Here is a 25,029-nt window from a genome sequence, read left to right on the forward strand (position 1 = left end):
AAAGTCAAAATACTCTGCAACAAGTGTTCTGCTGATATTTTATTATTATTGTTTTTTTTTTTAATATCTATTATCTTATTAAACGGTAAACGGGTAATGCAAGAATTTTTCCAACCAAAGAAGGGGAGAGTTATATATAGTAAACAATGAAACATAACTCTTCTTTGCTAAGATGTCTGTAGCTTGATTTCTTTCCCTGTTTACCTGATCTAAAGAGTATAGAGGGAGTTTTGTTATCCAATGACGAATGTCATATATATAAGATGTTGCTAATCTTTGTATTCTCTCCTCCTTGGTTAATCAAATTTGTCATCTGATTCCATGTTATCTATTTCGAACCAGACCATTCTCCATCCTTGCGCCTAAATTGTCTGAGCAGCAACATGTAAAAAAACTCTTGCTTATTATTGTTATCAGTATCCAATGGAAATTAGTTATACTATTTATTCCAAGTCTTTATTTTTTTAATTAATCCAATAAAAATCTCAGTCAGCCATACGAACTCCATCGTATTTCTTATATTGGTCTTTTGGGGTCAAATACTTGTTAAAATCAACTAACCTTTATAAAACTTAAAGCATATATCAAAATCAACTTTCTATAGTTTCAATTTATTGATTCTAACGTTTACTCGAGTTAATTATGATCTAAGGACCATCTAAATCGATCGCATGATTCGCATCCAATAATCCATTATTTGATATACTAAATTACTAATCAAGAGTAAAAAGCACGACTTGATTATGGGACGACGTCCAACATATACAACTGCAAGTATACCATCTGAATTAACCACGTCTAAATAGTACTTTCCTTCCATTCTACTGTTTTTCGGTTAAAAAACATGTATTTCTTTGTTTAATTTGTATTTTACATACTAGTCACAATCGACATAACCATAAGACATAATCAAATAGATACGCAGGACCATCTAAATCATCCTCATAACTTGCGTCGCATATATATATATATATATATATATATATATATATTGTAAAGGCACATGATGATAGAAATATCAGAAAACGTTTTTTTAAAAAGGTGGATAATAATGATGGGGTCCTTGTTTCAGTCAGAACATAACGAAATTTAGAAAATCAAACGTACGTTAACAAACCTAGAATAATGTATCAGTAAATCCGTTATACTTTGCTTATCAAGAAAAAAAAAACTCCGTTATACTTTTGTAATAATCTTACAAACGAAAATTCACAAGTTCATTACAAAAGAAAAAAAAAACAGATTCATTGCAACCAAATTATTGATAAGAAAAATACACATCTCGAAGAAATTGAGAACAACTCTTAATTATAAAGGTAAACCCTAAATAACTAATGATGTTGCGGGTCGGGTCCTCCAGGGCTTAACCTCTCTGGAGATTTCCCGTGGCTGCCAATGCTCTCCGCCGCTTGATCATCGGCTAAAGATGGTCTCGTAGCCTCGATCGTAGGGCTTAGCTCTCTCACCTTCACCCCAACTGGATTCCGCTCAAGAGGGCGGCTTCCGACAGCGACTGAGGCTAGCAGAAGAATCAGCAAGAAGCATAAAGTGAAGCTTAACTTAGCCATTACAATTACAGTATATTGCAATAAGTTTCTATGTATAGAGAGGCAATATAAAAAGAGAGATGGAATGGAAATGTGAAGTAGTTGACGTGGTGTGTATGAGTGTTATATGAGGAAAGAAGAGATATCAGGAGGGTTTCTATTTATAGTGTTACATTGCAAGAGTTTCTAGTTGTGGTAGTGGAGATGGGTCTAGCTAGCTTAGGGCTTTAGTGCTTATGGCAAGTGCAAGCGTGAGTTGTCACCGACGTGTGACGACGGTTTTTCTCGTTGCCTTCATATTTTTCATTACCAAAAAACAATTATAATAGTCATAATCATATTTAATCTGTGTAACCAGTTTATCAAGTGGCTCTTGCGAGTTGCAAAATGCAAATTGGTGCTTTGAATAGTATAAAAATGATAAAGATCTCCCCATTATGGTATTGTATAGTACACATATTTAATACGATCGACATCCTAATATATACTTATATTGTGTTAGGGCCTATGATTGGCCAAGCCCTTTATAGACTCATGTGCGATCCATTTTTAATCACTCGTTGATTTGTTAGGTGGCCTTGTCTCTAGGATGAATTTTATACTCATACCAATAAAACTATGTGAATATATCGTAGTTGTTAATATGCATTCAGCGAGAATCGGTGGTAAATGCTTACAATCAAATATAAAATGATCTTAAAGCTAAATCTCTGAAACTATTTTAAGCATATATAGACGAGTTCCAAATCGAACAGGATATATTGGCACGGCGTGCAATATTTGTCAAACCCTTATTGAGTCATCAGTCATGCATGCGATCTTCCATTTTAAACACTCGCTGATTTGTTAGGTTTATGAAATAAAAACTACTAATCTCATGTATTTGCACGGTCAACAGCAAATAAGACTAAACCCTTAATTAATGAAATATGAATTACTCAAACAAGAGATACTTGAAGATAAAGTTTTATACACTTGTCCGATAGTTTTCCGAAACTACATCATCAAAGTAAGAAAGATATGAGTCTCATGAATATTATACACAGTTACTTACCTGAAAGTACATACTTACTTACATTGGTCTATAAAAAGAGAGATAAGAAAAAAAAAAAAAAGGAGCGATAAGAGACGGCGTCGAGTGCTGATTTTAATAAACATTTTTTCGATAAAGCACAAATCTTTAATACATTACACCATCTCCATCTCGGCCGTCCCTATCCAGTGACAGTATATATAATATATGCATGCGCACACACAAATAATATATATATATATATGTATATATATATTTCCATATATATATATATATGTGTGTGTTTGTGTGTGAGAGAGAGATAGAGTTAATAATACGAGGTAACGATAATGGACGAGGAGAGTGATTCATTAAAATCCAATAAGATAGAAAAGGAAAGGAGTAAAATATGAAAATGCAAGTCAAAGGCCAAGAGCACTTACAGGTTTGTGTTGGTTTTGGATTGGTGAGTCGAAATTTTAAAATTATATATTTTCTATTCACACATTTGATTCATCAGGAGAGTTCATTACAAGAAGAATATTCAAAAAAGTTTCAGTCGAGAAGAGGTATATATAATCTTTACTTTATTACATTTGTGAGGAGGTGGTTAGTTTAGGATTCCACTCTATATGGTGAGGTTAGAGTGATTGAGTTGAAGGATAAGTTTCCAACTAATCACACTTGTTAGTTATACTGTAATTACGTTTTTAATTGAAAAATTTCTTATCCAAATCCAGATTTCATCATTTAATGGTGTCAGCAGATTGTTTGACCAAAATATTATGCAACACATCAGTAAAGCACTAGAGCATTTTAGTGACAGAATTAACAGATGAAAGAGACTTACTGTCTGACCAAAGAAGAAAAGAAAGAAAATCAATTTGCTCTATTTTATACTATTGACTAAAGAGCATCTCCAACCCAGCCCTTAAATCCTCAAATTTGAGGTTTTTTGTGCTCTAACCCAACTTTCAAACCCTCAAAATTTGAGGTTTTGAATAGTAAAACCTCAAATTTGAGGATCCACTATTCAGACCTTTAAAACACTGTTTACTTTACTTTTTAGTCCTTCAAATTTATATCTTATCAATAAACTTACATTTTATTCTTCTTTTCATTTTAATCAATATAATTAGATATCTTGTAAATATAAATATATCATTATAAATTTAAATATTATTAATAAAAATCAAATAAATACTTAAAAAAATGTTTTGGTCAAAATAAATACTTAAAATTTTAAATTAAAATTACCAATAAAAAAGAAATATTACATAGCATTCTTATAATTAAACATAATAAAAAAATATCAAAACACACAAAGTAATTCAACACAAGATATTAAAAACTACACAAAAACATAAATATTACACAAAATAAACCAAAAAAATATATGTAATTTTATAATTTGATTTGTGTGTGTTTTATTTTCTATTTTATATGTAATTTTCTGTTATTGTGTAATTTTTCTTTATATATATATATATTTATATGTTTTATATTTATATAGAAAAGTTCTATCATTATAGTTAATAATTATGAACATTGAGGACCATAATGTAAAATACAAACTTTTTTAAAAATAGATTTGAGGTTTTACCATTGGAGCAATGCACCCTCAAACCCTCATTTTAGGGATTTGTCACCCTCAAAATAAGGGTTTGGGTTGGAGATGCTCTAATATGTTTCTATTGGGAAAAAGAGCTTTTTGACAAAATAATTTATCTTCCCAAATAGAAAGTGAGAATATATAAAGACTAGACTTGAAAGTAAGAATATAATTCTTTTAAACCAGTCTAATCACAATCTTGAGAAAATTCATGCTCATATATTTTTTTTTTAATTTTCTGAAAGATTAGGTTTGAACATAAGAATATCATTCTTTTAAAGCCTAAAAATAAGCTTTGACAAAAAAGGATAAAAAAGAAAGTAAAATAACTTATACAAAAAATGATTGAAGAATAATAGCTCATTACTTCTTTATTTTATATTTTATACAAGGGATCCCTTTATATAAATATGTAATTTATCTACTAAAAAACTTGATGACACAGTTATCACGTATCATGTATGAGCCTTATAATCCAATGACAAAGTTATCACTTGCAGAAAGACAACTTCGGTTCACTTCTCAGTTGGATTGAATTGCAATCACCAACTTTTATTTCTATCTCAAATATTGCTAGTCAAAACAGATCAGATCACAATTCACATGCATACAGTTCCCTCTGTTGAAATCAGGAGAACAGAAGTATACTGATGCTGGACAAAAATTCTTGCAAGAATCAGTATATTGAGAAACCAGTATATATTCATGGAAACATATCTTGTGTATTGGGTACATGAATGCTAATGGCAGGGTATTGATTAATACCCCTAATTTAAAAAAAAAAAACAAAACAAAAAGTGATACGAAAATCAAACATGGAAAAGAACCCATTCTCTAAATTAAAGGATTAAAAACCAATTCCATAACAAAAGAAGAAAATCATCTGAAGTTTCTACAAGACAAGGTGGAAGAAGTAGCAGCAGCCTTGAGACCAACACTAGATCTTCTCTTCATGCATTTGGGATCAACCGATAGATATGACGAAGAGGGGAAGTGACGAATCAGAAACGAAGAGGACAATGGAGATGATGCGACAAAGAGACTGGTGATGTCTTGAAGAGGCTGTCTTCTAGATCTTTTTCTTCTTAATCTGATTTGGGTTTTGTCTTTATCACTGGATGAAGAATCCAGAGGCTTGGCAGAAATGGTGGCCATCATTGAAGGTGGGAGATTCTCTTTGTTGTCGTTTTCAGGTTTTAAATCGAGAGCCGCCATTGATGTAAAGCTCGAGAGAGAAAGAGGGAAGAATCAGAAGACAGACAGAGAGAGAGAGAGAGAGAGCGAGCGAGAGATGGAACTGAGGATAGAAGGATGAACTGAGGAAATGTATATGAAGTGTGCGAATAGGAGAGGCTTTGAACCAGATTTGGAAGTGATGGATCTGAGATTTGTTTTTGAAGTTTTTTGTGTTTTCATTTTGTGGAGGGATTTTTTGAGAAAAATTTCTGAAACTTGAAAAAGGGCTCTCTGTTATGGAGGGAACTGGTCGTGGCAAAACTAAGAAGATTCTCTGTTTCTATTTTGGTTCCAAAATTTGGTTTTGTTTTTACTAAAAAGTAAAAAAAGTATTGACTTTTTGACTTCAACAGATCTCAAAATCATTTCATAATTTTGCCAGACAAAGTAGTTTTTTACGCGCCATTTGATTTAGGATGTGCGCCAAGAAGAGGGAAGGTAACCGGGTTATGTTATTTAAAAAAATAATAAACAATTATCAGTTTGGGCTTAACAAGACTACTTATTATTGGGCTAGATATTTTGAGCTTTCCTTTTACGTGTTTTGAAACAACACACAATACAATTGACCGAACCGATTTAAAGCGTTTCTAATTCATCCGGATCATGATTTCTTTCTTCTGTGACTAAAAAAAGATCTTTTTTTCTGTTACAGTAGTTAATTTTGTTACTCCCAACTTTTTGCATATTTTTTTTTTCTTGATTAACTCGGACGTTTCCAGATCATACAGTTGGAGTTGTCAGAGACTCAGCGAGAAAGAATTGGTTCCTCTACAAGATCGTAAAAGCATAATTCTTTTTCTGTTTAGCATCAACGTTTATTATGTTCCAAATTTTACGTTTTTTGTTTATAAACCAGCAAAACGAGAAAGACGATCGAAGTACCTTGGACTAATTAAACGTCAACATTTCTGGACTTTTGAAGATACCGTATAGTGGAAAGTTCAATGAACCTGGCCAATGGGAAGATGCCACCAGGTCAAGAAATGAATAATCGGAGTATGCTTGAGTTTTCAGATAAAATCCATTGAGATAGTTTCTGAGAAAAGAAAAGGTCAACGATCTTACCTCTTAAGCAAGTGTGGTTTGAGTGTCCCTTATAGTCAACTTCGCTGCGAACTTCTGGATCATACGAATGTTTCTGATTATTAAGGGTAAACAAACACACACAAGAATTTTTTATATGTATAAATACACAAATGTCTAAAAAGCTATAAAAAGGATATCTTGTCTTCATATAAAGGATGGTTGAGCATCAGTAGCTTATTGTTGTTAACTACAGCACGGACAAGTAACTCTTTCGCTTCCTCATGTTTTTTCTTCAGAATGTTGCAGATCTGCAAATGGAACAAAAAGACACAATCAAACAGTTTTGAAATGTTGTACTATGATCAAGAAGCCTTGTTTATATTTATAGAAAATTACATTGTCGAGTTCTTTTGTATACGCTTCAGCTTTCTCAATGTTGTCAGCATTCTCCGTGACTGGGATCTCCATATTTGCCATGTTTATGATCTGGTGATGAGACTTAGGCTGTGGACTTTCCCTCACAAGCTCCTTGGATATATTATTATCTGTTTTACTCTCTTGGCTTGAGAACTGGAAGATCAATTGTGTGAGAAGTGTTAAGCAAACTAAACACAGAAAGGTTATTTTACTAATAATAATAATATTCAAAGAGCAGTTGGTGAATCTAACCTTTCCTTGTGCAACTCTATGTGTGAGCTCCTCAACGTTCCTGTGCAATCTCAGCCGTATCATATATAAGAAGTAAGAACTAATGAAGCAAATTTATAGATACAGTTTAGATAACCAAAACTGGAAACCTGTTTTCTCTTGGAGACATGGAAAAACGTTTAAGTTGTGGCTTCAGTGACCTATCTGCCTCCTGCTGAAAAACAAAAACTTTTAGTCGAGCTCCAGGTATGTTTGTGAAGTAAGAAGATGAAAATGTGAGTTGAAGCATAAACCTCATCGAGAGCTTTCCGCTTTAAAGAAGATGGGCATTGCAGGGTTTGTTTTTTGTCTTTGGGAACAAAATGATGAATCTCAGAGCTCTTTTTAACTGGTGCTTCGGTATTTCTCTCCTTGCTTATGGAAGAGCTAACTTCTGGTTGCACTGCAGAACTAGGTTGGTCTTTGTTTACACCAATGGTCCTGTAGTAGAAGAGATTAGGGAATTTGAATTGACATATTACCGTGAGATTCCCATACAAGAAACTGTTGAGTGTTTCTTTGTACCTTTGAGTTTTTGCTGCACGCAGATCAGACATGAAATTTCCAAGTTTAGGCCTTTCAAGAGATGCGATCTTGGACTTCTGCAAAGATTCGGCTCCAGAACCCAAATGTTTGCTTAGCTTCTGAGTCAAGCTAGAAGCATCGAGTTTTGAGCTGTGACAAAATCCAAAAGCAGGAAAGCTTAATGCATAACAATTCTTAGGAAATAAAGTCTAATGGCTACTAGTTTATACATAATGAGGTAAATAACCTGTTTAGGGAATCAAGAGCACGGCAAGAGATAGGAAAGAAGTAAAATTTATAATGAGTTTATCTCACCTTATATTGATCTGCAAGATGGACTTCTCTCTAGTTGTATTTTTAGCTTGTAGCTTTAAATGATCCATCATTCCAGCCACATTTTCTGCAGGCTTGGCATTTGAGTGGTCCTTGTGGATAACCTTTTCATGAGAACTGCTGACAAAAAAATTGGTTGTTAACTTATATATATCATCTTGAAAGAAAGAGAGAAGTTTATTCCTATGTTTGAACATAGAAACCCAGAACATTACCTGCTAATGTTGACATTTGCTGTTTCGGAATCCGTTTTGACAAGCTCACTTGGACATGTCCTAGTTTCGGATCCCGGTAGCGCATCTTTATTTTCATGTCTGCATGTTGGAGAGGAGAAAATAGTGAGAAGATAGTTAGACTGACGATGAATAAAAGAATATTTACCTTCTATCATTTGTAGGGTTCAGATTCAACCCAATCCTTTCTCGGGTAACTGGCCGAATCTCTGTTTGAACTGCAGAGGACTCCAGCACATGTGGTTGTGGTTTTTCTGCCTTCTTAAAAAATTTGGATCTGATAAGTCCCGCGTCTTTGTTTTGCATGGCCTTTGAATCATTGAGCCCTGGCACGCTGCACTCAGTTTACAGAATAGAGCAGTTAGACATATTTTTCAGTTTCCATGTTTACTGGCAGAATGATAAAGCACCCATAAAGTAGTTTTGGTTTTTCTAACCTGTGGGATGGATCCTGTGGTAGCTTTACACTCGAATCTCGTACCTGGTGAGTTTGGCTTAGACGAGTGCCTGGTGATACTTTTCCTGAGAGAGTTGTTTGAGACTCTCCAGCATCTGGATCACATAATGTTCTCCTAGTGTGATCCTGTATGTTTGCCGGAGTGCCTGTACTCATTTCTTCCTGTTGATGTTCTACCATTTCCAAACATAACTGAGATGATATGTTTAATGTAGTCTGTTCAGTCTTTTCGTATCTCGAGTCCATGGTGGAAATCATTTCATTGTTGGCATTCTGTTCTGGCTCTCTAGGACAATCTTCTTTTGTGTTAGACCTGCAGATTTCATGGCTATCTGGACTGGTTTCTCTGTTTTCTGCAGCATGTGCAGTCTCAGAAGCATGTAATGGCGAGGGTGCCGCGGTCTCATTTGAAAGACGTGATGTCTTTATATCTTCAACCATTGCACATGATGTCTTCAGTGGTGAAGTTTTTACGGATCGAGGTTGCAGACACATTGAGGTTTTTGTCCTTATACCTTGAGGTGATTCCACTGCCTCAGAAGTTTCCATGCACTCTTGTGTAGCTTGCTTTGAGTGTGGGCTACTATCAACAACCATAGTATCTGTAGTCTTCGAAAGTAGGTTCTCTTTTTCAGCTGAAGCTTTTGCTTTGACATCTGTATATTCCATTGAGGTAGCTTGAGTAGTTGTCGGTAAGTCTGGACCAAAGTCCAAAGAGTCTGACTTATCAAATTTTCTTCTACCAGAAATTTCTTCCGAACCCATGGTCTTGGTCGCTGTCTCGCTTCCCTTCTTCGTTGGACTTGAATCAAGATCAAAGTCGTCTAACCTGCTTGCAGATAAAAGCATGATGCTGCTAAGTATTTAAAAATGACATAGTAGAATTTCTAAAAGGAAATTGTTTCAGCGGATTCATACGCATCAAAATCATAAGAGAAGGCAAACGGATTCTTTTTCTGTTTCAAATTTCCACTAGATTTATCATCAGAGCTTTCTTTTGTTTTCGTGGTTTTCTTGGCAGGGCTTGAGAAATCAAAGTCTGGCATGTCCATTTTGAATGATGATAAATTTCCAAAATCTCCATCCAGATCAAAACCCATATCCCTGAAAAGGAGTCAGGAGACAGAATCTATATGAGAGACTAGGCCTTCTTGTCAAGCAATAACATCTTACAGAGGTAATCCATCATAGAGGAGAATATTTTCCATTTGAACAACATTAGCTAAGGCGCAAACATAGTTTAAGAAGCATATCATATAAGTTACACTCACAGCTTGAAGGCATTTTTCTTTTTATTTCCTGGTGGCTCAAAGCCAAAATCCATTGGATCATCATCTGTCATTGACTTGAAGTTCCATGTATCCTTTTCCATATCTTTGTCTGCAGGTAATCCATGGAAATTTAGAGACTGGACAAATCATCCGTTTAAACAATGGGAACAGCATCTGAAGATTTCAATCTACGTCCAAAAAAATTCCACAGCTGGCCAAAAATAGAACACTGAGGCAGATAAAGAAGACTGAAAGATAGCGCGCATGATATTTTCTGATGTAAATCTATTAACATCAAGTTGTCAAGAAAGTCTACTTGACGATTCCTTCACTTAAATGGAATAATTTTGCTGAAGGTGGCTTCTAGTAATGGCGTGTTCGTTATGAATCAAACTCGTAACAAAATTTGGATATAATAACGTTCAGATCATTGAAACCAACTCTTAAAACACTTAAACCTTACCCAGCATTAGATCGTTCTCCTGAGCTTCTGTAGAACTTTTTTTAGCAGGTGCAGACATGGCAAAATCTCTTCAGTATTACTCTTGACTATTCACTGCAAAGAGAAAAGCTACTATCATAATCTTTCTAGCACTCACTCACTAAAATACTTATCAGTTCCGTTCTGATGAACACAAAGCAACCAATAACCAAAAAAAATCAAGTTACGTCACAAAGTAAAGTAGCATAGAAGGACGAATGTAATCACACAAATCATAAACTCCATTAACATTCTTCTAAAAACCTATAGGATTAGCTACTAAGAGAGAAACTATCTTTAAGGAGATATGATGAATACCGTAGGTCTGACTATCGGCGAGACCGCAAGAATGAGGAACATAACCGATCAAACAATGTGATTATCCGAGAAGCGATCAAAACCAAAATCAGAAAAGTAGCAGTAGTTAAAATCATGAGGTTTCAACACCAATTAAGCTGGAAATCCACGCGATTCGTAGATTTCAGGCAAGGAGACGCCACTCGAGACTAATTTCAGGTATAAGGAGCAGTGCGAAACTAAGTTTAGGAGAAATGGAGCCAAATGGAACATATCAAACATAGTTTTCACGTTGATCAAACATTCTTACTCAAAATCTACGCATAATCGCTACCTCCAACGGACGAATGATCACTGATTACGATCGCTTATCGTCGAAGCTTAACAAACCGAAGCCTGAACAAGGCATGAGAGTGAGATTCCACTCGAACGACGAGCAAAGAAGCAATTTCTTACCGAGAAAATCGCTTTTCAGTTGACTCTGTAGTAGGCGTTAACGGTAAACGTTCAACGGGAAAGAGACGATGACACCGGAGAGACAATCGCCGACGGAGCTCAGGGAAGAAGATTTGAAATCTCTGGGCTGCGAACAATTTCGTAAATGGAGCTTATTGTGAAGTTAGAAATGTAATTTGATTTCGTTAAGACTTGGGCCTTTTGATCATTTCCCGGCCGCTTTTCCCCTTTTTCCCCAACTTTCTACATTTTGTTTAATTTTCAATTTGTTTATCTAATTTATAGAGAGATTTTTGTTAATCTGCTTCTAATTTGAATTTTAATATAATTTTAGTAGAGCTATAGCATTTTTTGGGTGAATTAATAGATGAAATGCCTAGTCCACCGATAAAATATAGTATTTTTATATTAAAAAAAAGGAAGAACAAGAATAAAATATAAAATAGAATTGTGAAATATAAAGAATAAGTTAAAAAAAATACATTATTTCCTTTTTTTATAAGAACAATTCTCTTGTGTTGCTTTTTTTTTTTTGGTCAATTCTCTTGTGTTGATTTAATTTTAATCTAAGAAAATAATTTTCTTATAAAAAAGGTAAAAAACATTAAAAAATGACGAAGATAGAGAAGGAAATCTATCTTCTTATCCTGACCACAAGAACCAAAACATAACCAATGAAAACAAAATTTCTCAAGGAGAAAAAGCCAATCAGAAGCTAGTGAAGCAAAGCTCACACAAAAAATGGCGTCTCTTCTGGGAACTTCTTCTTCGGCAATCTGGGCTTCTCCTTCTCTCTCTTCTTCTTCCTCAACACCTTCGCTGTCTCCCATTTGCTTCAGACCAGGTATTGTATTCCTCCCTCGAAGCCTTAAACCCTACTGTTTTCTCAATTCGATATTTTGGAGAAGATTTAAAAGCGAACTCTTTGTGTTTAGGGAAAATCTGTGGAGCAAAGTTAAATGCAGGGATCCAAATAAGGCCAAAGAAGAACAAGTCTCGTCGACATGTCTCGGTTATGAATGTAGCCACAGAAATCAACTCTACTGAGCAGGTAACGAGTTAGTTTTTCATTGTGCTATATATGCATTTTGATGATTGTTACAGAAAGTTTCAGACTTTGCTTGATTTACAAAAGAATTAGGAACATATGATTATTGTTGTTGGTTTTTCATAAAATGGTGGCTTTTGGGTTTTAGGTAGGGAAGTTTGATTCAAAGAAGAGTGCGAGGCCGGTTTACCCGTTTGCAGCTATAGTAGGGCAAGATGAGATGAAGCTATGTCTCTTGCTGAATGTGATTGATCCGAAGATCGGTGGCGTGATGATAATGGGAGACAGAGGAACCGGAAAATCCACAACGGTTAGGTCTTTAGTCGATCTGTTACCTGAGATTGAGGTAGTTGCAGGTGACCCGTATAACTCGGATCCATTAGATCCTGAGTTCATGGGTGTTGAAGTAAGGGAGAGAGTCGAAAGAGGAGAGCAAGTCCCTGTTGTTGCGACCAAGATCAACATGGTCGATCTTCCATTAGGTGCAACGGAAGATAGAGTTTGTGGAACAATCGATATCGAAAAGGCTTTAACAGAAGGTGTAAAAGCCTTTGAGCCTGGTTTGTTGGCTAAAGCCAATAGAGGGATTCTCTATGTTGATGAAGTTAATCTCTTGGATGATCATTTGGTTGATGTTCTTTTGGATTCTGCTGCTTCGGGCTGGAACACAGTTGAGAGAGAAGGGATTTCGATTTCTCACCCTGCGAGGTTTATCTTGATTGGTTCAGGGAATCCGGAAGAAGGAGAGCTTAGGCCACAGCTTCTTGATCGGTTTGGTATGCATGCACAAGTAGGGACTGTTAGAGATGCTGATTTACGAGTCAAGATTGTTGAAGAGAGAGCTCGTTTCGATAGCAACCCGAAGGAGTTCCGTGATACTTACAGAACCGAGCAGGATAAGCTTCAAGACCAGATTTCAACTGCGAGAAGCAATCTTTCCTCTGTTCAGATTGATCGGGAACTGAAGGTGAAGATCTCTAAAGTGTGTTCAGAGCTCAATGTCGATGGGTTGAGAGGAGATATAGTGACTAACAGAGCAGCCAAAGCACTTGCAGCTCTCAAAGGCAAAGATCGAGTCACTGCTGATGATGTTGCAACCGTTATCCCTAATTGCTTAAGGCACCGTCTCAGGAAAGATCCACTGGAATCTATCGATTCAGGAGTTCTGGTCTCCGAGAAGTTCGCCGAGGTTTTCAGCTGAATAGGAGATTCGATTCTGTGATCATTTTTTCTTTACTTTCCTGCTCTGTAAACGGTGAGAAGAACCTTAAACAATAAACAGGCAAATCTGATTGAATATAGAGTTTATGCGTTCTCCATTAAGTTGATTGAATACAGTTGTTCAAACAAATAGTAGATGCTTTTCTTCATTTAAGTTTGATTGAACTCTGTTTAATTGCATCTGCCAACATTGCATTGATTTAGTCTAAACAACTGTCAAGAAATATTGTCAGGACCAACTGTTACTAACGGTATTGCAGCAAAAGAAAGCAATAGTCGAAATGCCCACCCCTAGTTTACAATGTATTGGTTTTATAGAAATAAAAAACCATATAAAAACCATACATGTTCGGTTTGGTTTGATTCAAGTTTCGGGTTTTTTTCAATTTATTACATAACTTTCAACTGTGAGAGATAAAATAAGATGGATCTAGAAAACAACCTAAGAACAGTTATGATTAAGAAAAAACTTAAATAACTATCACCAATTTCTAATTCCACATAATATCACATAAGAAAACAAGATATGTTGCTTTGGTTTACAATAGCAAATTTTTTAGAGAGTTCAAACGGTAATGCTAAGGTTGAAAATAAATTGATCTTGATTCAAGCCAAAATAAATTAATGGATAATACGATTTAAAAATCTATCACCACAAACTTTTTTGTATTGTTTTGAGAAATTATTCTTCTATAGATTCTGTTTTTAATTAAAATTAAATCTTATAAATTATAAACTATAAAAATAAGTTCAATGGAAATGAAGAACCCAAATTATAACAAATAATTATATAATTATTTTAATTTTAATTTTAAAAACTAAAAAAACCGAATAAATCAAACCGAAACCATAATTTTTTAAAAAATATAACCAAATAAGTTTTTAGGTTAAACCATAACCAAACCAAATCACTTATTTCGATTTGGTTCAGTTTGGATTTTTTGGCTACCATTTTGTTGTCCAATACTCCAGTGCAAATTTTGTGTAGTTTCTTAATAATCATAATCATAATTTTGTGTAACTGCATTCGGTGGAGCTGGGTTATCCGTTTCATCTAAAATAGAACACTAAACACGATTAGTTAACACGATTAGTTATCACACTTAGTTAAAAAAATTAGTTAACACAATTAGTTAGTTGTTTGTAATTTATATGAAAGTGAGTAATACTACTTACTATATAACATAGTTCTAGTACACATGATATGATTGAACTTGCTTACTATATAAAATAGTTATAGTATTGGATATGATTGAAATTGCTTACGCTTTTTTGCTAATGTGTTGTGTATAGTGTATGAATACAACTCTAATTTCCACTGGACCCATATAATTTCTTCTTTTTGGAGCTGTTCTGATATGTTGGAAAACATACTGTGGTTGAACATCAATCAGCTATATCATTCTGAAATTAAATAAGGAGATATAAGTGTATGCCTAAAAGAAAAGAGTAAGTTTTTGATTTGATATTGAGTTATAATTACCCAATAATTAATGATGGATCCAACTAATTGTGTTTTCTCTGATACTTATAACATAACTCCTCTAACATCCAGGGACTCAGTAACAAAAGCAGAAAATAGAGCCCTCGTCCCATGATGATCAGCAGGGACATGATCATTCTCTGGAAAGCATGATGAAGATTTATAATAATTTCTTCTTATCAAAGCTCTTTTGATGAGTATTGTACAATTCTCAAATCCAACGGTTGGATCATTGTTCTGAAATAAAACAAAGAGATGTAAACGGTGAGAAGAACCAGAAACAATAAACAGGCAAGTCTGATTGAATATAGAGTCTATGCTTTCTACATTAAGTTGATAGAATACAGTTGTTCAAACAAAAAAAAGCTATGCTTTTCTTCATTAAATTGATCGAACTCTGTTTCATTGCATCTGTTAACATTCTTGCATTGATTTAGGCTAAAAAAACTATCAAGAAACATTGGCAGGACCAATTGTTTAGAATCGCTAGCTGATTAGCAAGGCAAAGCGTTTTGCCGGTTCTGGTAAAAGTGTGGAGCAACTTCTGTAAGCCAAGAAGGATTGATGGTGACGACATTCCGCATGTATTGACGCTCTGTTGAGACAATGGATTGGTAAACCACCCATTTCGGATTCACCCTGAAGATTGTATAAAAATATATATACCAAATAAGCTTTCACATTCAAAAGGAAAAAAAAACTTCAAACGTTTTGATGTTATCGAGTTTTTTCGCTAAAGCAATAGCAACAAAATACTACTAACCTGAACAACACGGATGAGGGGTGAATATAAACTTCTTCAGAGCCTCTAATGGTCTTGTATACTCCATTGCTGTGTGGCTAAAACATCATTAAAAAAAAAGATGAAATTTTGGTTTCTTTATAAAACCGGAAGGATATGCAGAAACAGAGATAAATAAAATCCAGATACTTACTTCTAAGCGGCATGCATTAGCGAAAAACCCTGCAGTCACTGCTTTTCTCACAGCCTGAAACACAGTATATAATGTAACATTAAAAACCTGCAACTTCTTTCTTTTTCTTTGTTAATTGAAGCCAAGGTGGTATACAGTTTCTTACTTCTATGTCTCTACCACATGATTTCAGGGTAATGCCTAATCTCCGAGCAATCCGTTTGAGTTGATCCCTGATTTCAACCACTTTTTTCTGTGGGAGGAAACAAAAAACAAATTAAGATTAGTGAATGGAAAAAATAAGGTCTAATCGCCAGTTCTGTTATTATACGCACCATGGATTGGTAGTTGAGAAAATTCTTGTAACACCACTGTGAAGACATTTTCGACTCAAGAAACCCTTTGTATACATTCAAGAATGTGACATGGTCACCCTGTAATAGACAAGAATGATGATTTAACTCGGTCGACTAAGATATTTTTACAGATATAGTTAGCTAAACACTATGTAGCAATATATACCTCGGCGGCTGCAAATCTCAGTTTTGCTTCGTCTTGTTCTTTCTGTACTCCCCTGGCAATGACCCAAACGGACTGCATATAAATATATTCAAGATTTCATCAGTTTTAGTTTCAAATCCCGTAGTTCCGGTAGAAAGAAATCATTACAATTTTGCAATATCTTCCTTATGCATTTAAAGAGAAGAAACTGTTAGCAGAGGAAAAGGGGGTAAAGAGCTTTTACTTGGATAGAGAGAACTGCAGCGATTGTAATGATCTCGTCTGAACAACCAAGCTCACTTGAAGCTAAAATCATTTTCGATATCATTGGGTCCTAGCAATATTTGACGAAAATGAGACTTGTAATAATGCAATAGGAAATGAAAATGAACATAACATTTTAGATGAGCAATGGGTAATAAGTAACTCAAGGTTAGTAAGAAAAGTACCAATGGAAGTTCTGCAACTTGGAATCCTGTTGGCGAAGTGAGTTTTGCATCATCATCGAGGATTTGAAGTGAATAAAGTACTTCAAGTGCCCGTATCATTGCTTGTGGGGATGGAGGTGCAGGCCAATCGAAACCCAAGATATTATCTATGCCCAAAGCTTTTAGCTGAAAAATAAAAAATCAACAGAGCTTGAACATTCTAGAAGAAAGAGATTCCTCTCATCTGGGAATTACTTTAAAAAGCCGGAAAGCTTGAAACGTTAAACAAATTTTGTTGTTTTATGTAAGGCATCCCAAATTGCGAGCTCTTTACAAAAAAAAAAGTATATGACGAGAGCTGAGCATCTTTTTTACCTGTATCACAGTAGAAACAAGATTCGACCTCTGCATCTCCGGTATGCCTTCTCCAGGCATTTGGTTGAGAAAATAATCTTCGGTGTAAAGCCTAGTTACCACAAAGATGATTGATGTCAGAGCATGACTAGCATTAACCCATTCATTGTTACAAAGCAAGAAATGAGAGATATACACTACAATCATTACAACTTCAAGTGACGCCAAAGATCAGACATAAATATCACTTTTGTACAAGTATACAAAATTACCTGTAACACTTTCCAGGCCGAACTCGCCCAGCCCTACCAGACCTTTGTCTAGCAGATGCTTTGGATATTGGTGCCACCACAAGACTTTCAATATCTGAAATCTGTGAGGGTAAGAAATGTAAGATGTTTCAGGAATGTCCAATATGTTACAAAAGAAGGAACTAAAAGATATAAACAAAATGAAGATGGACTTACTGGGTTATAGAATTTCTGCTTTGAGAAACCACTATCAATCACATAGACAACACCCTGAATGAAAATATGTCACAGGAAGTTATTCTCAATGATGTGTTAGCAATATTTATATGAGCAAAAACATCCGTTTATTCCATGAGATTTTCAAAAATTTGCAACAAAAAGACAGTAAAGAAGAATACGTGCCTCTAGAGTCAATGACGTTTCTGCGATATTTGTTGAGAGTATAATTTTCCTCTTTCCTCTGGGAGTTGGCGTAAAGATCAATTCCTGATATCAAGAAATGAGAAAAGCAGTTTCAGTTTTTCAGTTACTCTTAAAAAGTATGGTTTAGCTTGCGAGGACCCCGCAACAAAAATCAACCTGTTCTGCTCGAGAAAGTCCTGAATATAATGGCAGAGGCAGCAGTCCTGAAATAGACATAAATTATATAGTGGTGCTTAAAAACTGAAATCAAAGTGCTAAAGTTGATTGACACTATCTTATTTATAGATATACAAACACTTGTTATACCTGAAGAATTCTTTTGATTGCTATGAGCTTCTTCTGCTAGAAGTTTAATAGCAGTTTCAATATCATCTTGACCAGTAAGAAACACAAGAACATCCCCAGGTGGCTCCTGAGCATAAGAAGAGACAATTTAATGATCACAGCCCAAGGAAAACAATATATTACAAGAGCTATTCGATGGTTATAAAACATCAGATCAAAGTACCCGCTCATTAATCAACAAGATCGTTGAAACAACTGATCTGATATAATCTGAAACTGGCTCCTCAACATAGTGAATTTTCACGCTGAATCCCCTGCCCTAATAACATTTCACCAAGAAAACAAAAATCTCTAAACATCACATAGAAACAAGGGTTAAGAGAGAATGAGCTTAAGTAAGATAAGAGTTACAATATACCTCAACAGATAAGATTGCAGGTTCCAACTTTGGTCTATGGGTACTACCTTCTGGCGTCTGGCGTTTTTTGCTATTTAATTTTACATAATGTATAAGAATACATCGTACCAATGATTCCAAAAGCCCGATACTTAATTATAACCATTGAGTAAGATCAGAACCTGGAATTGAAGAAATTGAACATCGCTTTTGCTTCGATTGTGGCTGAAGAGATAATCAGGCGCAGCTCAGGACGACGACGTTGTATCTGCAATTAAAAGTTTGTAGGAATTGAGGAAAGCAAACTGTAAACTAAAAGAGTTCAAAAATCTAATGAAGTCTATGTCTATTTGCTATACCTTTTTTAAGAGACCCAGTAAAATGTCGGTTGATATAGATCTCTCGTGAGCTTCATCTACCATAATAACACTGCACAATAACAAATACGAGAAGGTTTTACCAACACTACTTACTAAACTAAATCATAGTTCTAACGAGACTATACTGTGCAACAGAATCATTACCTATACTTTGTCAAGAGAGGATCCTCCATCATCTCTCGGATTAGTACCCCATCTGTGAGAAATTTCACACTAGTCACACCCTGTTGTAACAAAGCAAAAGATCTTTTCAGACATCATCCTAATACTGCATACGACAACAAAAGCGTACAAGAGTGTTGAAGAAAGAGTCTCACGGAAGTTGTATGATCTTCAAACCGAATTGTGTAGCCAACTTCATCCCCAAGATTCACTCCCATCTCTTCAGCCACTCTCGCAGAAACCGCCTAAGAAAATCATAAACGAAGTGTATACGTGATCAAGCACGAATTTCCAAACTTGAGCCTGAGACATCAATCTTCAAACTTGAGCTGTAACGTTCGGTGGAGAAAGAGAAAACAAACCTGGACAGCTAAACGTCTTGGCTGTGTGCAAGCAATAACTCGGCCTCCTTCAGCCCATCCAGCTTCTTTAAGGTACTGAAAAATAGTATAGACAAAGGTTTTAGAGAAATAAATTTGCGGCCAAGAAACAAGAAGATTCTCCAGCTTAGCTACTGAGCTTTAAACATTGCAGGCTTATGCAAGACTGAGTAAGTTTCATTACTCTCTTAACTACATTGCTACTATTGCCAGGCCTCAATTCAAATCCAAATTCACAACCTTTCACTTCTATCAAAATTTGCCTATAGATTTAAGAACCCAGAAATTACCAAAGCTGTGTATTTTCCCCCAAAACAAAATCGCGACAAACAAAGAACAAAGAAGAAACCTGAGGAATCTGAGTAGTTTTTCCACTGCCCGTCTCGCCAACGATAATGGTGGTAGCGTGATTCTCCACCAAATACAGAATCTCCGTCCTGTACTTGTAAACTGGCAATCTCTGCCTTTGCTTCTCTATACTCACATACCCATAACTACAATTTCGATCATAAGTACACAATCATCCCCAGAACAAGTACCGAGTATTATCAGAAGCAATAAAGAGAGATAAGTTGCAATCATACCTAGAAGAAGAAGAGGATGCGAGATTGTTCGACATTAACACTATGCCTCCTTCTTCATCCTCCAGGAAACGAGGTTTCTCAGTCCCTGGTTTCCAAAACGCCATCTTTTTTTTCGCCCAAAAGACCTTATGCCTGCCTTCTTCGGTTGTTTCACTACATAATGTAAAGGCTTTTCCCACTTTTATGTCTTTTGACTGTTCCACGGCGGAGGAATTCTCAGCGATGGCGGTTACCGGCGATTGGTTTTGGTTCGGTTCAGTTTCAATCTGATTGGCACCAAAAATGTATTGTAATTTTGGTTCAATTTCAATTTCGTTCGGTTTAGTTTGGTTTTCTTTTCTTAGAAATATATTTTAACATTAAAAAGAAAAAAAAAAAAAAAGGAAAATGTCTCGTCTTGCTTCTTCTGTGTTACCTTCTTCCCACACCACTTCACTCCGGAACAAGCTCTCGCCTTTTCTTTTCCGCCGCAATCAAAGCCACCAAAGTCTGAGACTTCGCCGTCGAAATTCTCAGTTCATAGCAATGAGAGCTGTAATCCAGAGAGTCTCATCTTCCTCCGTCACGGTCAGTTTTTTTGCTATACTCTCTCTCTCTCGATCGTCGATATAATGAGCAAAATGCTCTTAATTAATCTCTCAGATATTGACAGGTGGATGGTCGAATTGTTTCCGAGATTGGTCCTGGTCTCTTGGTGTTAATCGGAATCCATGAATCAGATACCGATTCTGACGCCGATTACATGTATATATGATGTTTACAGACAGTTCTATCTGAATTCTTCCATCTTAAAGTTTGCAGATTATGATACTTGAATGTTTTATAGATGTCGAAAAGTTTTGAACATGAGATTGTTTTCTAATGAAACCACTGGCAAAGGATGGGACCAAAATGTAAGTTTTGTCAACAGCTTTTGTTCAACAAATTCGCTTTTCAACATATTTTCTTACAGAAATGGGAACTGTTTTTTGCAGGTAATGCAGAGGAATTATGGAGTTTTACTTGGTAATGCATCATTCTTGTAGCTGTTTATAATGATTTATTTACCTTTGATTAGAGAAAGCTTCAGCTTCTTGAAAATGTACTGATCTTTGGATCTCATGTGTTAATTACAGTTAGTCAGTTTACATTGTACGGATTCTTGAAAGGTAACAAACCTGATTTTCATGTCGCAATGCCGCCTGAGAAAGCAAAACCGTTTTACGCTTCTCTAGTCGAGAAATTCCAGAAAGCATATAATCCTGATTCAGTAAAAGGTATCAAACACACTTTCATTTATAAAGCTCTAATTGATCTTTCTTGATCAAAACTTCACGTTTTTCTCCAGACTCTTCTTGACTGAATTGGTTTACTCTTTTTTTATAACAGATGGTGTGTTTGGAGCTATGATGAAGGTAAGAGATAAATCTTTCAATCAATAGGCAAGTTTAATTCGTTTTCTTAAGTGATTAAAACGAGTTCTCTTGCTTATACTAAATCAGGTCAGTCTTGTAAACGATGGTCCAGTCACGATGCAGCTCGACTCATCCCAATCCAACAAGTAAGCAAAGATGTTTTGCATTTAACTTTTTAGGCATTGTTTTGTTACTAAAGCAAATCTTGATTTGTTTCAGGAATGAGACAAATGCATCAGTAGAATCATGAACATCACCCATCTTCTTTTGGCTGAAATTATAGAATATTTATTCATGTGAAACATTCATAGTACATTGGAATGTAACTGTTAAGTCCTACATTAAACTTTTCTGCTTTTAATCCAATGCAAATCTCTAGATTTGCTAAATTCTTGACTCCTAGATGCCTTAAGCTTTTGCCTTGAGTACCATTTCTGCAGTAAACAACACTTCTTTCCCAAATGGTAAAATCTCGATTTTCCTGTAAGAACCATCAAAAATTATGATTGGACAACGGAAAATATATTGGTTGTACAAAGAAATGGAAATAAGAGTAAGGAAAATGCAGCTTACTGATCTACTCGCTTTAGATTAGTAAATGCAGAGATGATACTATCGCATATCTCTGTTATGGAGCCGCCTTCATTAGTGTTTGAGAATGTGAGCCGAGCCTGAAGATTGATTAACCAAATTAGGGATGAGGAGGCAAAAAGTGCTATGAGAATGTGAAAGCAGAAACAAAGATACTATTATTACCAGAAAGGCATGTCCAATGAGGATCTGAACAACGTCAGGTCCTATCTTTTTAGTGATGCTCTTTGCGTTTGTGCCAGTTGAAAAGGTCTTCAAGATCCCATTTAGCGTTTTCAAATCCTCTACTTGAGAACTGTTCGATCTTCGGGTACGAACAGAAGGCTGTAACCATAAAGAAAATTCTCCAGATTGAACACCATTTGTGAAAATGAACAGAGAGAAACCAGAGGACTAACTACAAACCTTAGGAATGTATTTGGTGAGGTATTGGAGAACAATCTCTAGCTTCCACTTTGGATCGTCGAAAACCTGCTTGAGAAGTTTTCACTCACAGAACTACAAAAAAGAAGAATCCAGACAACACAAAAAAGTTTCAGAAATGGTTTATCTCCCTTACCTGAAGAAAATTCGACAGTAAGTATCCATCATATGTCAGCTCGTCAAGAATTATCTCCATTGCAGGAGTTCTGCATCAAAATGGATCACAAACATAGCAGAAATACAGTTTAAGAGAGAGAGACAGAGAGAAATGTTAATACCTTACGCCGTCTCCTCTGTTGGTAATTCCTTCCATGTCAGCTTTCTTCTTTGATGCATCAAGCTCCATGATCTAAACAAGGCAGAGAAATGTGACTTATACTCGGTAATACTCATAAGTCACAACCAACGACTTACAATGACTAGAAGTTCCTTCATAGCACGAAGTGCACCCTTGTGCAATTCTACTGAACTGATAGATTTTTCATCAGCATCAAAGAGCGCACACATTGTTGATAGACAATCTTTCGTTAGAAATTTAAAATTCACTTTTCGTGAAGCCTACAAACAGAACAATATAACATTAAATCAACGGATAAACTACGTGACTATATTAAGGAGATATACTAGTTCCCGAGCCATTAGTTTTGAGATGTACCAGAAGTAGATTCAGTGACGATTCCTTCAAAAGACTCCAGTTCATGGTCTCTGTAACACAAAAGACACAAAGATTCTGAAATTTTCCCCAAACTAAAACATGATGAAGAGAAATACTAAGACTACGAAGACATCATTTTGTACCTTCATACACTTGATTTCGGGGCGTGAAATCTAACTTAAGAACATGAACAAGATACTCGAACAGGAACATGTTTCCTAGGATCTGGAATAACCGAAACAAAAGAGCAAGAGAAACAATTTGATGTGAACGTCTGCAAACTTCTTAAACTTATCTTCAGCAGAACAAATTAAATTTGCAAAAATAGGTTTAGTAGAAACACATGAACCGACCTTCAAATCAGATTCCTCTGACTCTTTAACTCCTTTGTTCATATTTTGAACCAGCTCTTGAAACCCTGAAATCACAAAACAACCTATCATAATGAACAAGAACCAACACAAAGCTATCTCAAAAGAGGAGTCAACGTCCTTACATGAGCTTCCCACTGATGTTTCATTTTCATCAGATACAACATCAGACCCAAAATTAAACGGTGACCAAGCCTGCCCGAAGAAACCAATAACACACACTCATGAAATCAACCATCCCACCATAACTAAGAATGAACAAAAGCACAACAAAACATATCAAACAAGTACCTCGTCAACGGTTTCCAACTGATGTTTCCCACTAGCAGCTGAATCAGATATATAAACCCAAGGATACCGCTATACTTCCAAGAACATGAGAAGAACGAAAAAAAAAAAAAAAAAAAGCATTAGCAAAACAATGAAACTCAACACAAAGTTTGAGACATAACTACCAATTCTCCATCAAGAACCTGATGTAATTGCGTCAAAAGCTGGAAACTTGCTGTGATGAGCTCCAATGTTCTTCCGAATCTCAATATCCTAAAAATCGCTTGGTACATTTTGCTTCAAATCAAGAAAACCCAAGATCAAAATCGTGATTCTTTTACAAACAAAAACCAAAATTTCAATTTTTTTATAGTTTCTTTACTTGGTTGGAGGAATTCCGTTTTCGGGTACAAGTGAAGCGGCACGAACAGCTTCCAGATACTGTAAACCTAGGGTTTTTCAATTCAATAGAATTCGATATAATCAGCAAAAAAAACGGAATTTCACGGAAGAAGACTAAGTAAAGAATGAAAATGAGGAGACGAACGATCTTCGTTAGCGTCGCGATTGTCCTTAGCGCCGGTGGAATCAAGCATGGCCAAAGTGTTTGCTTCCAAGCCACCACCATAGCTATTAATCACTCTGCTAGTATTGCCCTTCGTATCTTTCGACATCTTCGTCTTTCGCAATCCACAAAAGGTGAGAAGAATAGACTGAAATCTTTAACCCCAAAAATCAGAACGAGAGAGAGAGAGAGATTCGTAGAACCCTAATGTTCAACAGAAGACAATTTTCCCGCCATAAAAGAAATGAATGGCAAAAGGTTGCTCCGTTGCCGGGACTCGAACCCGGGTCTCTCGGGTGAGAGCCGAGTATCCTGACCAGCTAGACTACAACGGATTTGAAGACTCTCTCTAAACTTAGATTTATAAACTTAAAAACATGTTTTGTTTACTTAAACACCTACATAAGAGTCTTTAGATACCTCACTAATTTGCCACAACGTATTCTTCTTTTCTAAAAACAGATGGAAATGTTCAGAAAACAATAAACACTTAATGGACATTCGGATGTGACACAACATCTAGTCAATTAATGGGAGATTAATGAGTGAATAATCCGATCGATACTTTTTTTTTTAATAAATCGAAAATTAATATGAGGTTAAGTATATTTTGGTTTTTCTTTTAGTGTATTAAAGGAAAAATATGTAATCATAAATATATTAATCATACCCCAAAATCGATTAACAGGATGTTTAAGTCGATTAATATTGATGTGTTCTCTGATTAATTTTCTTAATCAATCCGACTATGAACAGTATTGGCAAATGGGAAA

General features: G+C 35.5%; 7 protein-coding genes and 1 non-coding gene across 14 annotated transcripts; 2 read left to right on the plus strand and 6 right to left on the minus strand.

The window, feature by feature from the left end:
• Window positions 1–1,176: 1,176 nt before the first annotated feature.
• LOC18030457 (CLAVATA3/ESR (CLE)-related protein 2) lies at window positions 1,177–1,670 on the minus strand. Its single transcript, XM_006414030.2, has one exon. The coding sequence runs from the start codon at window positions 1,566–1,568 to the stop codon at window positions 1,332–1,334; it is 237 nt and encodes a 78-aa protein (XP_006414093.1). The 5' UTR covers window positions 1,569–1,670; the 3' UTR covers window positions 1,177–1,331.
• A 3,380-nt stretch (window positions 1,671–5,050) lies between these two features.
• On the minus strand, window positions 5,051–5,568 carry LOC18030458. The gene has a single exon (XM_006414031.2). It carries the CDS (start codon window positions 5,384–5,386, stop codon window positions 5,051–5,053), a length of 336 nt encoding a protein of 111 aa, XP_006414094.1. The 5' UTR covers window positions 5,387–5,568.
• Window positions 5,569–6,191: 623 nt separating this feature from the next.
• On the minus strand, window positions 6,192–11,328 carry LOC18030459 (uncharacterized protein At4g18490). 7 transcript variants are annotated; one of them, XM_024149852.1, is made up of 17 exons: window positions 11,177–11,328; window positions 11,055–11,116; window positions 10,406–10,498; window positions 9,943–10,051; window positions 9,590–9,775; window positions 8,652–9,500; window positions 8,363–8,548; window positions 8,197–8,295; window positions 7,964–8,101; window positions 7,649–7,798; window positions 7,378–7,564; window positions 7,234–7,298; window positions 7,106–7,145; window positions 6,833–7,006; window positions 6,634–6,744; window positions 6,476–6,544; window positions 6,192–6,360 (listed from the first exon to the last, which is right to left on the minus strand). In XM_024149852.1, the coding sequence occupies exons 3-16, from the start codon at window positions 10,461–10,463 to the stop codon at window positions 6,479–6,481; spliced, it is 2,418 nt and encodes an 805-aa protein (XP_024005620.1). In that variant the 5' UTR covers window positions 10,464–10,498; window positions 11,055–11,116; window positions 11,177–11,328; the 3' UTR covers window positions 6,192–6,360; window positions 6,476–6,478. The 7 variants fall into 7 exon arrangements, with proteins under 7 accessions (XP_024005620.1, XP_024005624.1, XP_024005622.1 ...); XM_024149856.1 differs by lacking the exon at window positions 11,055–11,116 and having other exon boundaries at window positions 7,234–7,295; window positions 7,964–8,098; XM_024149854.1 differs by lacking the exon at window positions 11,055–11,116 and having other exon boundaries at window positions 7,964–8,098.
• Window positions 11,329–11,859: 531 nt separating this feature from the next.
• LOC18030460 (magnesium-chelatase subunit ChlI-1, chloroplastic) lies at window positions 11,860–13,575 on the plus strand. The gene is made up of 3 exons (XM_006414033.2): window positions 11,860–12,020; window positions 12,112–12,227; window positions 12,373–13,575. The coding sequence occupies exons 1-3, from the start codon at window positions 11,918–11,920 to the stop codon at window positions 13,423–13,425; spliced, it is 1,272 nt and encodes a 423-aa protein (XP_006414096.1). The 5' UTR covers window positions 11,860–11,917; the 3' UTR covers window positions 13,426–13,575.
• A 1,639-nt stretch (window positions 13,576–15,214) lies between these two features.
• On the minus strand, window positions 15,215–20,124 carry LOC18030461 (probable pre-mRNA-splicing factor ATP-dependent RNA helicase DEAH9). Its single transcript, XM_006414034.2, has 23 exons — window positions 19,988–20,124; window positions 19,753–19,897; window positions 19,386–19,460; window positions 19,179–19,268; window positions 19,006–19,085; window positions 18,841–18,910; window positions 18,664–18,749; window positions 18,503–18,572; window positions 18,308–18,403; window positions 18,106–18,211; window positions 17,956–18,002; window positions 17,779–17,862; window positions 17,593–17,646; window positions 17,398–17,498; window positions 17,147–17,237; window positions 16,793–16,957; window positions 16,588–16,677; window positions 16,365–16,436; window positions 16,178–16,276; window positions 16,009–16,095; window positions 15,864–15,917; window positions 15,692–15,768; window positions 15,215–15,567 (listed from the first exon to the last, which is right to left on the minus strand). The coding sequence occupies exons 1-23, from the start codon at window positions 20,089–20,091 to the stop codon at window positions 15,423–15,425; spliced, it is 2,088 nt and encodes a 695-aa protein (XP_006414097.1). The 5' UTR covers window positions 20,092–20,124; the 3' UTR covers window positions 15,215–15,422.
• A 247-nt stretch (window positions 20,125–20,371) lies between these two features.
• LOC18030462 (D-aminoacyl-tRNA deacylase) lies at window positions 20,372–21,777 on the plus strand. Its single transcript, XM_006414036.2, has 8 exons — window positions 20,372–20,554; window positions 20,640–20,731; window positions 20,814–20,880; window positions 20,962–20,992; window positions 21,103–21,243; window positions 21,356–21,381; window positions 21,469–21,527; window positions 21,601–21,777. The coding sequence occupies exons 1-8, from the start codon at window positions 20,375–20,377 to the stop codon at window positions 21,629–21,631; spliced, it is 627 nt and encodes a 208-aa protein (XP_006414099.2). The 5' UTR covers window positions 20,372–20,374; the 3' UTR covers window positions 21,632–21,777.
• LOC18030463 (negative regulator of systemic acquired resistance SNI1) lies at window positions 21,712–24,405 on the minus strand. The gene is made up of 15 exons (XM_006414037.2): window positions 24,239–24,405; window positions 24,074–24,140; window positions 23,895–23,988; window positions 23,713–23,781; window positions 23,547–23,616; window positions 23,404–23,468; window positions 23,194–23,275; window positions 23,051–23,100; window positions 22,810–22,953; window positions 22,674–22,744; window positions 22,532–22,601; window positions 22,378–22,443; window positions 22,138–22,296; window positions 21,955–22,052; window positions 21,712–21,862 (listed from the first exon to the last, which is right to left on the minus strand). The coding sequence occupies exons 1-15, from the start codon at window positions 24,363–24,365 to the stop codon at window positions 21,790–21,792; spliced, it is 1,305 nt and encodes a 434-aa protein (XP_006414100.1). The 5' UTR covers window positions 24,366–24,405; the 3' UTR covers window positions 21,712–21,789.
• A 113-nt stretch (window positions 24,406–24,518) lies between these two features.
• TRNAE-CUC lies at window positions 24,519–24,591 on the minus strand. The gene has a single exon. It is a non-coding gene; the product is annotated as a tRNA-Glu (tRNA).
• Between the last annotated feature and the right edge of the window lie 438 nt (window positions 24,592–25,029).

Source organism: Eutrema salsugineum, unplaced genomic scaffold (genome assembly GCF_000478725.1).
Source record: "Eutrema salsugineum unplaced genomic scaffold, Eutsalg1_0 scaffold_1, whole genome shotgun sequence".
Classification (NCBI taxonomy): domain Eukaryota; kingdom Viridiplantae; phylum Streptophyta; class Magnoliopsida; order Brassicales; family Brassicaceae; genus Eutrema; species Eutrema salsugineum.

Excerpts from the sequence above, each read along its gene's own strand:
- LOC18030457 (XM_006414030.2), bottom strand. The coding sequence starts at position 1,568 with ATGGCTAAGTTAAGCTTCACTTTATGCTTCTTGCTGATTCTTCTGCTA.
- LOC18030458 (XM_006414031.2), bottom strand. The coding sequence starts at position 5,386 with ATGGCGGCTCTCGATTTAAAACCTGAAAACGACAACAAAGAGAATCTC.
- LOC18030459 (XM_024149850.1), bottom strand. The coding sequence starts at position 10,463 with ATGTCTGCACCTGCTAAAAAAAGTTCTACAGAAGCTCAGGAGAACGAT. Across the intron at positions 7,799-7,963 it reads ATCTTGCAGATCAATATAAG|CTCAAAACTCGATGCTTCTA; the intron begins GTGAGATAAACT and ends ATTTTGTCACAG. Across the intron at positions 6,745-6,832 it reads ATACAAAAGAACTCGACAAT|ATCTGCAACATTCTGAAGAA; the intron begins GTAATTTTCTAT and ends TTCCATTTGCAG.
- LOC18030460 (XM_006414033.2), top strand. The coding sequence starts at position 11,918 with ATGGCGTCTCTTCTGGGAACTTCTTCTTCGGCAATCTGGGCTTCTCCT. Across the intron at positions 12,021-12,111 it reads TCCCATTTGCTTCAGACCAG|GGAAAATCTGTGGAGCAAAG; the intron begins GTATTGTATTCC and ends CTTTGTGTTTAG. Across the intron at positions 12,228-12,372 it reads AAATCAACTCTACTGAGCAG|GTAGGGAAGTTTGATTCAAA; the intron begins GTAACGAGTTAG and ends TTTGGGTTTTAG.
- LOC18030461 (XM_006414034.2), bottom strand. The coding sequence starts at position 20,091 with ATGGCGTTTTGGAAACCAGGGACTGAGAAACCTCGTTTCCTGGAGGAT. Across the intron at positions 18,212-18,307 it reads TCTTGTTGATTAATGAGCGG|GAGCCACCTGGGGATGTTCT; the intron begins GTACTTTGATCT and ends TCTTATGCTCAG. Across the intron at positions 15,568-15,691 it reads CCCTCATCCGTGTTGTTCAG|GGTGAATCCGAAATGGGTGG; the intron begins GTTAGTAGTATT and ends TACAATCTTCAG.
- LOC18030462 (XM_006414036.2), top strand. The coding sequence starts at position 20,375 with ATGTCTCGTCTTGCTTCTTCTGTGTTACCTTCTTCCCACACCACTTCA. Across the intron at positions 20,993-21,102 it reads GAATTATGGAGTTTTACTTG|TTAGTCAGTTTACATTGTAC; the intron begins GTAATGCATCAT and ends TGTTAATTACAG. Across the intron at positions 21,382-21,468 it reads TGTTTGGAGCTATGATGAAG|GTCAGTCTTGTAAACGATGG; the intron begins GTAAGAGATAAA and ends ATACTAAATCAG.
- LOC18030463 (XM_006414037.2), bottom strand. The coding sequence starts at position 24,365 with ATGTCGAAAGATACGAAGGGCAATACTAGCAGAGTGATTAATAGCTAT. Across the intron at positions 23,989-24,073 it reads AACGGAATTCCTCCAACCAA|CAAAATGTACCAAGCGATTT; the intron begins GTAAAGAAACTA and ends CTTGATTTGAAG. Across the intron at positions 22,602-22,673 it reads AACAGAGGAGACGGCGTAAG|AACTCCTGCAATGGAGATAA; the intron begins GTATTAACATTT and ends ATTTTGATGCAG.